This window comes from Saccoglossus kowalevskii, chromosome 5 (assembly GCF_978046115.1).
Source record: "Saccoglossus kowalevskii chromosome 5, keSacKowa6.1, whole genome shotgun sequence".
NCBI lineage: Eukaryota > Metazoa > Hemichordata > Enteropneusta > Harrimaniidae > Saccoglossus > Saccoglossus kowalevskii.
In genome coordinates this window covers 29,104,707-29,117,004 of record NC_140645.1, presented here as the reverse complement: position 1 = coordinate 29,117,004, position 12,298 = coordinate 29,104,707, and the positions used below count along the sequence as shown (strand labels likewise).

At 35.8% G+C, this 12,298-nt stretch overlaps 1 protein-coding gene and 1 long non-coding RNA gene across 2 annotated transcripts; both read right to left on the bottom strand.

Moving 5' to 3' along the window:
• Nucleotides 1–7,615: 7,615 nt before the first annotated feature.
• On the bottom strand, nucleotides 7,616–10,513 carry LOC144353067 (uncharacterized). Its single transcript, XM_085498872.1, has 7 exons — nucleotides 10,429–10,513; nucleotides 9,847–10,140; nucleotides 8,807–9,064; nucleotides 8,415–8,548; nucleotides 8,231–8,314; nucleotides 8,005–8,097; nucleotides 7,616–7,868 (listed from the first exon to the last, which is right to left on the bottom strand). The coding sequence occupies exons 1-7, from the start codon at nucleotides 10,511–10,513 to the stop codon at nucleotides 7,848–7,850; spliced, it is 969 nt and encodes a 322-aa protein (XP_085354998.1). The 3' UTR covers nucleotides 7,616–7,847.
• Nucleotides 10,514–10,589: 76 nt separating this feature from the next.
• LOC146745994 (uncharacterized) lies at nucleotides 10,590–12,009 on the bottom strand. The gene is made up of 2 exons (XR_014929556.1): nucleotides 11,967–12,009; nucleotides 10,590–10,728 (listed from the first exon to the last, which is right to left on the bottom strand). It is a non-coding gene; the product is annotated as an uncharacterized LOC146745994 (long non-coding RNA).
• Between the last annotated feature and the right edge of the window lie 289 nt (nucleotides 12,010–12,298).

The following is a 12,298-nucleotide window of genomic DNA, read 5'->3' as shown; positions in this document are numbered from 1 at the left end:
ATTGATTCAAGCGTCGATGCAAAGCTTCGAATAACCCGTCCAATGTTCAATGTATGTGCCGCGAAGCTTACTTATAGTGTATCTTATTGGTATTGCTAGCATTAGGTGAGTTTAAAAGCATATTGACTTGGTTAAATGAGTCGTTATGTTAGTTCATAAGTGTAGTTTGTTTTAGTTTGACAATAATGAGTCATTAATCTCAAGTTACACTATAAGATGTTTAACTACTACAGCCTGATTTGAACAAGAAATTTACACGAATACGAAGTTATATTTAAATGTGATTAATTTTGATGGTCCAAAAAAAAAAAACAACAAGCAGGAGGTCAAAGGTTACTGGCATGTAAGCAAGATCTTTGACTGGCCTGCTCCGTGGGCTCCGGTGAAGTTTTACAGGTAATAAGTACAGGACAATCAAGCGAATCACTTTATCTGGGATGTAAAGTTCTGGTCGCCGGATGGAAGTGAGTTTTTGTTGAAATTATGCCGCCGAAGACCGTGAAAAGCAAGGTTTCCAAAACGAAACAACAAAATGTCTTACAGGGTTTTGCGACCCAAACATCACGTGACCAAGTTTCGGGAAAAATCGGAACACGAGAGCAAGGTGAAAGCGATGGTGAATCTCCCAATATGCATGACGAGGTCGATCCGGACTTCCAATCGTATATAAAAAACGCTGTTAGCAGAATTGAGAAGAAGGTGGACGCGCTTAATGAGGAACAACACGCTATAACTGAAAGATTTGAGAATATGGAGAGGAAGCAGGCGGATTTCGAGAGAGCGTTAACTGCGTCATCAGATGAAATGACCACATTGCGCAATAGCCATGAGGCGGTAGAAGGCAGACTCGGTGAATTCGATAGAAAGATCAAGGAGTTGGAAGCCAAGACCAGGGAAAATGAGGAAGAGGCGCTTCGGCTTGCTAGATACTCAAGAGCTTTCAACCTTAGGTTTGGTGGATTCCAGATACAGCAGGGCGAGAACTGCATGGAAATAATTGCGGATTTATTAAAGGAGAAGTTGGGGTTCGAGAGCGCAGCCGCCATGATCGAAAATGCACATCGAGTTGGGATAAATGGTCGCCGGAGCGGTGCGAGGCCTGCACCTCATATAATCGTTAAATTCATGAGGAGACCGGATCGCATCGCTGTTCTACGAAAAGCCAAAAGTTTATTAAAGCAAGGTGAATTATTTGCAACTGAAGATTATACGCAAAGCTGATTACAAAAGGAAATGTGAGCTGCGTCCAGTCATGCAGAAAGCGTTTGAACAAGGTAAACGTCCACGTTTTGCCAACGGTATACTTTTCATTGATGGGAAATTATTTAAGGACTGAAGATATTTCGGCTGACAGGCAGTGTCCCAGATTTGGATGATTTAATGAACGCGGTAGGCTATTCTCGCTTGTCGTGGTGTACGGGGCAGTAGGAAACTTTCGTACGAACTGTTGTTTCTGTACTGTTATTTTGAACTGTTGAACGGAAATATGGTTGGTGAATGGTGAGTTTTGAACTTTTGAACAGTAATGTTATTTTTGATAAATGTTAACCTGAACTTGTAAAGTTATGCGGTTTGAGTGTTGTTGTTTTTGTTTTGTTTTTGTTTGAGAAAAGCGTTTGTGTCTTTTAAAGTTGTTTGGGAGCTCGCGGGGCGGGTGTTTTTTCATGATGCAACAATCCATTGGCTTTATTCAGATGTGGATGCATCCGATATGGGGAAATGTGGGAGGTTTTGTGGCCCACCTTTCACAGGCAAGTTTTTGGCCTGGGGGGGGCAGATTCCTTTGTTTTGTTTTTGTTGGGTTTTTTATGAGAAAAGAGTCAATTTTTATTATAAGTGGTGTACCAGGGAGTATGTTACAATTCAACTGCCATGTTTTCTGAACTTAAAATTTTGTCATTAAATGTGAGGGGCTTGGGTCGTTGCAAAAAAAGGAAAAATGTGTTTAGGTGGGTTAATAATCAAGGCTCTAGTATTGCTTTTTTGCAAGAAACGCATAGCAGTACAGATGTGGTTAAATTTTGGAGTAAGCAGTGTAGGGGAAAGATGACAGATATAACACAGCCATTCACTAGTAATCAGCTGACCCAGTAGGTCAACGAAAACTAATTCTTGACACATGCTCTAATGTACCTGAAGGTGGGTGGCGGGTTTCACCCATATGCACGACACGTAATGGATTTGTACATCTACGAGTATGCTTACTGCAATAAACAATGTTGTTATTTAAACTACGATAATACTTTGCTTAATATCTACCTCGGAAATAAAACTGAATGAAAGGAGTGTAGAAGACAAAGCTGCTAAATTCTACCTGGCAACGCGCAGACGGACCCACAACGAACGAAAACAGGCAAATGAGAATTATAGCATCATTCTTATTTTAGAAACGCGACAACAAAGGCATACCGGGAACCATTGTTTTGTATGTCTGTGTGTAGAGTGAGTGATTTAATTTAACCAATTGTCAAGTCCTACAATTTCGAATAACTGGCGTAATTCGGTCACAGAATAATCAAGCCGTTCAGGGCTCAGTTGCTCACAAATATTAAGAATATGGCAACTAAACAGTTTTGATTATGTTTAGGATTGTGTGCTGTGCCCGACTGTGTGTGACTATGGTGATAGTTTGGATAGTTTCGCGACAATATGTTTTAAAACATGGTTATGAGTTTATAGTTTTGAACATTCTGATCATCATCATAGGCACATACTAGTATTTATATCCCAATCCAAAAGTCTATATGTTACAGAACATTATTTTTCAAACACTATCACTAAGTGTGAATAATTTCCCCGTATTATCGAACTACCAACTGACAAACAAATGCGCATGTGCAGGTCAAATATCTCCCTTTCTCTATAAATAAAATCTTACCTATAACTATCAATGTTGCCTGTTTATATGGTGGATCTGCATTGAAGAGTTCACACTGATATGAATGTGAATCACTGACTTGAACATTTGGTATTTGTAGGAAGTATTCACCACTGGATTGGTCTCCTATTATCTGGTAGGGATTCAATACTAATGTTCCATCTGATAACTGCATGTTATTGTCACCAGGTATCACTCTATACCACTTAGGTTGTCCACTTGATACTGTACATTTCATCACCACTGTCTCTCCAACATATGTCAATGTACCCTCAGGACCAATCAGAATATCAGGAGGTTGTGCTGCTGCAATCACTAAAATAAATTGGTTTCAGTATTACCATTTTATTGCATGTCATTGTAGTTTTAAGTTAATACATAAAGTAACGGCAAAATGCCATCTTAAATTATCTTCACGACAAACATACTAAAAAAACATTGTATATTGAAGTTACAGCACGGTTAGTATACTAAAAATGCTACTATGTTGTAACGTGATACTATATTATCAATAAGTCATATCATTGACACTTTAAATTATGTCATAATAAAATGACCATACGTCACTCTGAATTGAAGAGACAGCATGATATAATTAAGGAAAATACCCCGTCCTCCAGAGGCGAGTATACTCCGACATTTGAACCAGTTTCACGGTATATACACATCGGCGATAGCGAGTGGTTTATAAAATGGCATTGCATTTCGAGGTTGGAAGGATTGTGGTGTACGTGGTAGCCCCGCCAGTCCACGTAATACGTATTATACCATGTGAGTACGTGACTACTTTCTTATTCTCTAATTTGTTATAAGCACATCTCTCATATTGTAGTACGCCAAGCTGGTTGGAAGAGAGTCGGTCACGTGAAATGTAATAACTCGCATTATATTATACCAGCATCTTAACCTTGCAAATAACCGTAGCTCTGATTGGACGAGAGCATCTTTTTAATTGTATCAGACGTATTAAAATACATCGCAGTTTTTTATGTGCAGAAGTTGACTTCATGTTAATACACAGTAGGGGTACTCCTTTTTAAAAACTAATATTGTTTGATATAGACATGGAGTGAAATGAAGTACAATTGTGGAGTTGTTTTGGTTCAAAAGAGATGGTCGAGATTTGTTTCAAAATTACACAAACGACGTCGACGTCAATAAGTTATTGCTCTCTATGGCGGTTTTGTCGATTCTCAAAACGTAAATGTACGTACGGCACTAATTGCCTTCTATATATTTTGTTTAAATGATTAGAACAATCTACCAACTTCGCCGTTAATAAGAAATAAAACGAATAAATCGCACTGCGCAGAAATACGGCAGAGAATTTGTTCCACCGTTCGATGTATCTATAATCAGTGCATGCTAGTTTCATGGTCAATTTTATTTTACCGCGGTTGCAATAGAACGTTCTGCACGGTGCTGCATAATATGTAAACATGGTGATTTATGTGGTGATTTATTGCAATATACAAAAAAACACACCGACAAGTCACTTAAGTGGGGGTCAATATTATTGTCAATGCGGATGCATATATTACACTAAAGCAGCTAAACGCACAATTTTGAATACGTAAACAAACGCAAGTAGGTAAATGACTATATGACATTCAATACTCGCAGATATCACGCACATTTACATATGCACGGGAGTATATAAAGTGTTGTCTCCATAATGTTTGTCCCTCCGGTAGTAAGGTCAACAACGCCTTATTGTTTTCACTCTACTTATAGCTAAGAGAGTGAGCTTATTAATGCATCATTTCGTTATTATGTGTAATATATTTTCTACAAACGTAAACGTCGATTCATATAATCGGACACGTCAGTTTGCTCGAACACAGATTCGGTTTCCAAAATCACGCATCGTAGAGAAAATAATATATTTCAAATCCAGTGGGTCTGGCCAGTGATGATTAATTGAAGCGTAGAGCAATTGGGTCAGTTATTATAGGAAAGGTTGTTGGACAGTAATTACTATGAGAATGCATATACACAATCATGTGTACGTATCGAGACAATTCTTAAGCTACACAATTGGTGTTCCTACTTGTTTAATTGTATTGGCTGTAGTCCATTACGCTGGATGTAAAAGAGCTAACAGGCTTAATATTGGTATATAGCAAGCACACAAATCGCATACACTAAGATCAAAATTACGTAAAGATTACGGCAACTTACTTGAAACGACAACCAGGAATGCTACATGGGATATAAACATCGTTGATCGCTGAACGTATCAATGAACTTGTATTTCCGGGTTCATAACCCTTGACCTTGTCACTCGCTTTACTAGTCGTCGTCCATACTCTTTTGACGTACACCAACTTGGCAGAAAAAATATTCTGTGTTTCTTCAACACGTTGTCACAAACGATTTGACATCTTTATAGATACTTTTTGTAAACAAAAATCCAGGTTATTTCTTTCATTTAAAAAAAGTTTTATCAAAGGGATATCAATTTTGTTAACGTCAATCAAGTCTCTCAAAATTTACGAGACATCAGATGTTTACATTTATTTTTTATTGACAGACAGCGGGATTGGCCGATCGTTGACTGTGTTGCAACTTATTTATATGATTTATTGTAATAGTACTAGTGAAAGACAAGCTACGATGTTTCTGGTCACACTTCTCCACAGTAATATTAAAAACAGCTAACCAAATCATGCAGAGTGTGTTCCACTGCTATGCGAGCGTCCATTGAATTTTTACCATGCTGTATTTCTTATATAACGGCCAAGTGTTTGAGTACTCGACTAGGTAAGCAGCGACTCTGCTGCACGCAACTAGTGATTTTTTTGCAATAATGAGAAACAAGCCATGATGTTACTGGCCACGATTCACATAAGGTTTCAGTGTGCTGTTAAGAGATGCGGCCATTTTTTTCAATAATTGAGGAACTCTATCACCTGCTCAATTCCAGACATTGCACCTTCACTAAAACTGCTCATTCCTCGCCAAAGTGTAAGGTCTGATTTACAATGCCAGTATACTAAATATGTTAAAGTTATGTAGCTAAGACAATGTGGGTTTACAAAATATGCTACAACGATTGCACTTAGCATATTTTTATTTAGACAATGTGCTATCATTGCATATGGGGAACAACGACGTTTTACACAGTCATATATAAATGAGCGTGTCTGTGTGTCATTTAGGTAGGTTAGAAGGTAGTCTACACCTCCTAACTTAGAGAACTCAACAACCATTGAATACCATGGAATGCGCTACACAATACAGGTCAACACAAAGGTCAATTGTGTTTGAAGTAAAGACTCCATACCTTTGATATGCAAATTAGATTTCCACAAGTCTTTCCACAAGTCTTTCCACACTTAGTAAGCAAAATTGTCAATACTGCCACTACAGTGGTCTTGAGTATATGCTTTATTGCACTTTGACCACAATTAATGACTTCAGCTGCTAGAATTCATGAAACGCTAGCCAACACATTACAACTTTGACAGCTCAACAACCGTAGATTATCACGGAATGCGCTTGGCAAGACAGGTCAACACAGGGGTCAAATTGTCAATATTATAACAGTACCACAGTGGTCTTAATGTTACATTGCACTTTGACCTCAATTTATGACTTCAGTTGCTGGTATTTATGTTTTTTTTAATTGTTGACTTGACTTGTCGTGTATACTTTGCATATATAATTTCGTGTATGTTTCACTCGTATGTGTGAAACAATGCTCCATTTAAACCAGTGTAATTTCCCGAAAATTAAAATTCTAAATTATGACATGCAACACTGATTTGATCTGTTTTTTACTGGTGTTTTACGAGTAGCATGAGAACGAAGAAATATGTGTGGATTTAAAAAAAAAATCAACGGCCAGAACCAAAAGTGAAATATAATGTATTTATGGCTATACCTTGTTATTTAAAGCGGCAGAGTAGTCACCTGCGCACTCGCGGGAATTGAGTCCCAACCGACGATAACGACCCACGCTAAAAAGCCCATAGGTATACGTTTGTTTGTAAACATTTGCTCGCTATGGCCATCTGACGCATGTGTAGGTGACGACTCCTCTGCTTGAAGCACTACCTTATTGTTATGCGTAGTAAATAACGACATTTTACACATAATTACGACATATAAAATGAAGCTTAAATATTTATTTTAACTGTGAACAATACGTAATCCAGATTGTTTGTTACTGTGTGTCTAGTTCTCTAGAAAAAAACACTAGAATACACCTCACATTAACCTCTCAACAACCGCTGAATACCACGGAATGCGCTACACAGTACAGGTCAACACAGGGGTCAATTGTGTTTGAAGTAAAGAATGGCAACTTAGGTTCATGTACTCTTTACCTTTCATATGCAAATTGATTTCCACAATTCAGACACTGAAATTAATCAATACTGCCACCACAGTGTGCTTGGCCCCAATTAATTTCAGATGTTTTAGCTGCTTGTATTTAGAACATAAAGTATACCATATTGAGAAGGAAATTATCTGATAAAATTGTCAACATCTATTGAGTAGTGTCTCGGGAAAGAACTATCGTCTTATTATTGTATTTTACTAATTTGTGCTATACAATGTTATATGTCAGTTTTTCATTTATTTATTTACTCCATGTATTCTATAATGTGGTAATATATAATGATTATCTTTTCTGATCTCGTTACAGGAGTGTAAATGTATGAACTTCTCACATGGTTTACATCTTGAGATTCAAATATATATTTGCATAATAATTGGAAATCAGTGAAATATGAGAATATATCTTTATTATAGTCAAGTACGATTCAATACGAAATATGATTGCTGTCGTTTATTTGTTATACAACATAATCATTGTGTTATCACTGTAGTCATATTCGTTAATCAATCAATAACATGTCCAGGTCCTTCAAATTAAATAATATAGTAGAGATATAAACTTTGTTTACATGACTACTGTTGAATTTATCTCAGGTGTATCTATGATTCATATGGTTTTCTGTCAGGAGTTTCCAGATGTTTCCTGTAAATTAACAATTTGATTGGTCAATCATGGAATCTATTTACATAGTATAACTCTACATCAAAATACAGCATCGGTATGGCACATTAATCTTAATTAATTTCTTTACAAAGGTGTATTCTCATACTAATAATACCTTATTTAGTCTTGGTAGTGGCATCTCATATTCAGATTCTTTTTCTCTGGTAGCAGGATTGAGTGATGTATAACCGCCATCTTTGTCAATATCCTGGCAACATACAAGTACATAAACGACGATATAAGGATACCGCTAATTAAATGCAATACGGTAATACAATACAATATTTCAGCAATATAAAATAATAAGTTGATAGTAGTGGTAGTATTATAATTTACTTTACCCCTTTCTCTGGTATTTCGTAGGTGTGGTCCATTTCCTTTCCGATGACTGAGAGTCCTGTATACTCGCGATCATCCTTGGCAGCCTGATTAAAATAATATGTTGACATAAATATCGTTTAGTATTAAATACCGTGGGAAAGAATATTTTTTAAATGTTTCATAATATGCATGTTGATTACTCACTGATTTGGGTTTTTCTTGGCTCCATCGACGTTTATGTAATACATAACTAATCCCAATAGCAGTTGAAATAGTTACCAGTAAAGTTGTGAGTATACCAACGATAATACCTACACTACATGAACCATTGATACAACCTGAAATGGCATGGTTATTATAATTACATCCAGTGTTAACTGTAATTACATTAAGTGTTTTTTTATTATTTAATTATTAGTGTTGACATTCGTCATACATTACCTCGCAACGCAGAGAATAGATGATTAGAATTATTTTTTCAGCTTATGACTATAAAAAGTGTGTTATATATGGTATTGATAATAATACTTTCAATGTTTCTGTAATTAACAGTTATCAAAGTATGCTGAATGCAACAATTCAAGTCAGTTTATTACCATTGCTTGTACTCATTGGTAATGCAATGAAGGCATAGCTTTCACAACTCCCATCTTTAGTACAATATGTAATTCTATAATCTCTAGTTGTATCATTTACTTTGTACTCCAGTACATCTAGGTTGGCACAGCTTGTTACAACGTGCCACGTGACATCTATGCTACGTGTTTCTATTTTCACACATGTATATTCCTTTTTTTCATGACGTGTCCAGCTCAATTTACCAGTAACATGATCCAGTTTTACGATTGGTTCATCTAAAAATAGATACAGTAAATTGTGAATTAATTATAACAATAGTATTTATTACTTTATTCAAAACTGTATTATTATTATTTCACAATTCAATCCATTCATAACCATAACACTGTTACTCATATTTAAATACTAACACTGCGATAAAGACTTTTCGACATTGTGAAATTCTTTCGTTTTTATGCAATAAACTACAGTATTGTTACCAAGTACAATCGTTATTGTTTTTAAACTTTACATACTTTATAGCTTCATTCAGATTTCTTCAATCATAATTCAAAATAATAAAAGGCAAAAATGCATTTCGTTATGAATCTTAATATAAATTTCTGAATTATCTTGTCATTTTTTTTCAAAAACGAATAAATGTCACAATGTCGAACGCTGAAAGTCTTTTTCGTGGTGTTTTACTGCGTTTATTATTCACAAGTAACTTATTTAAATTTTTAGATTTACTGGTGAATCGTTTTTGATTATACCTATTTATCTGTGTATAGGAAGGTTTGCTATATTATATATATCTATTGATCGATTTTCGGAATACGTCAATTCGCACATAAACGGTGAAAAATTGCGTTCGTAAAATCGTAGTAATAAACTATCTTTGGAAGTAAAGGAAGAAACCCAATCCACTACCGTTAAACATGTACCACGAATAACTATATCTGCAATACTCTGCCACATATGCCACTCAACGAATTAGATAAAAAAATGACCAAAGTGGAGTTGGTGCGTCCTTTAGCGCAACAATCTACCAATATGTTCAATTAACGTTTCAACTTACCTAATGTTCTGATAATAATACTATTACTGTATGGTCCTATACCAATTGTGTTGGCAGCATAAGCTCTGCATTCATATGGTGTTGATGGTCTTAATTTTAGTATTTCTATTGTGGTATTGGTTGTCTCTGAGTTACCAGTGTTCAATTCTACGAACGATTCGTTTATCCATGAACGATATTGCATAAAATAAGTTGTATTTGTATCTCCACCTTTGTATCCGGGTATTATAACAACAGACAGACTATCATAGTACCGTGTGATTGGAATAATGGACGTCGGTGCATCTGGAACACCTATGTGTGATTTGTACATTTATTAGTTTATAATAAAAACATGTTACGCAGTGGTTAAAAAACTATCGCACTATCTAGATTATTATTCAAGATTAATCCAGCAATGTAAGCAGTCTCAAACTATAGTTTATACTTGTTGTATTCCCCACTTTCATGGTGTCACAATCAAATATTGAAAATTTACTTTAATATATTTGCAATGAATTTATTAATCATTGAGTTATAATGACTGTTCTTTTAAATTTACCTAGAATGGCAATTGTAAAAATGAAAAATGACAATACTTACTTTCATCGTTGAACATGACAATAAATGTTGTGTTGCCAATATCGTTTTCTGCAAAACACGAATAACTACCATAGTCACTTAGCATTGTATCCTGTATTGTCAATATGCTTTCATGTAAGGTTCCACGTAACACTGTTCTGGTACTGACTCTGCTGTCAATATTTATTGGTTGATTATTCGGACCATACCATATTACCGATGAAAGTGGGTTGCTTTCAATCTCACATCGTAGTTCTGCTACGCTTCCCTTGCTTGCATACGACCGCTGATTGTGTGATACGTTCACAACAAATGGTTTATCTGAAAAATAGTATCAAGTACGCTACAAATCATGTTTAAAAATAAGTAAGCAAATAACACCGAATAAACGGCAAGGTAAAGACTATGTCTAATTATAGTAAATACGTACTGCGTGCGTGACTCGAACCGGCGCTCGCGTACGGCACCTAATCGCCTAGCTTCATGCCACTACACGTCTTCCCCTCGGCCACCGGGCATCCCCAAAACAGGATGCTTAATAACCGAGCTTATTACGTGCAGAGAACGTGAAACCCGTCCACGCGATACGCGCCACACAGCATGGCCAGAATGCGGCAAAGGCCTTCAGATCTGGCTGTAGTAAAAATAAATAGGATCAAACATAGTTAACGTATTATTATTTGAAGAACACCATGTTAATCAAGTAGTACTTCATAAGAATACATATACAATGTAGCCCTTAATGTTATGACATAATATTCATATTGCAGCGCACAATAACAGTGGCAATTATTCAAGCCAAAGTTGATTTATAAAACTTAGGCCAATGAGCAGTGGTTTCTGTTTTTGAAAGAGAACTCACTTAATTCTATTATACTTTCGTTTAACACCTCTTGAGTTTTCATTGATGGCTACTGAAAACTGTTAATTGTATAAATCATGTAAATGGTATACAGGTCAATTCAGAAAACCGTCGTTAATCAGTCTGCACCGTAAAACGTGATATTGTGTAGACTCATTTTACGGATTAATCATTATTAATACGGTCTTAGCGTGATAAAGAAAATAAACTTGTCATGTCACACAGTCAAATATTGCTTATAGGATCAGGTTTCTACTTTAGTATAATGGGAGTGAGCGAATATAAATCCGTATATTATAGTTTTTATTATCTTTATTTGTTTTAAGAAAGGTTATTTTTTGTCAAACATATGTTCTATTAAATTGTTCCAAAACAACATTTTTTTAAATACGGAACACACAACATAATGTTGTTTAACATTACCGTGAAACCATAGAACCGCGTTTGTACATGCAATTAAAGCGGGGGTGTCGTCACCTACGCATGCGTCATATGGCCATAGCGTGTCATTGTTTACAAACAAACCTATACCCATGAGTCTTTGCGTTTTCTAGCGTATGTTGTTATATGGCTTGGGTCTCAATTCTAGCGCGTGCGCAGGTGACGACCTCCCGCTTTAAAGTAACAATGAGCGTGACATCAACAAATGAGAATAGATAACCTCTCAATAAATTTAATACATTTCTAAATTACTTACAATACACAGTAAGATGAATGACAGTAGATGTCACGTGACCAGTAAAGTCTGTATGACTTGATTGGCATTGATATGATTTATTGTTATGTTCTGCTTGTATGGATATTGTCATCTGTTGTTCACTTATTTCACCATTATAATCTCCATCTCTTGTAACATCAGATGTAATAGATTCATATGTATTAGCAGTCCATACATTGTTATCTTTTAACCATGATATCTGAGATGCTGGATTACTGGTTGATGTGGTACAAGTCAGTATTTTAGTTTCACCCTCCTTCACAGGGTTGGTTATGCCAGATAATGTCATACTTTCTGCTTGAACTGAAAAA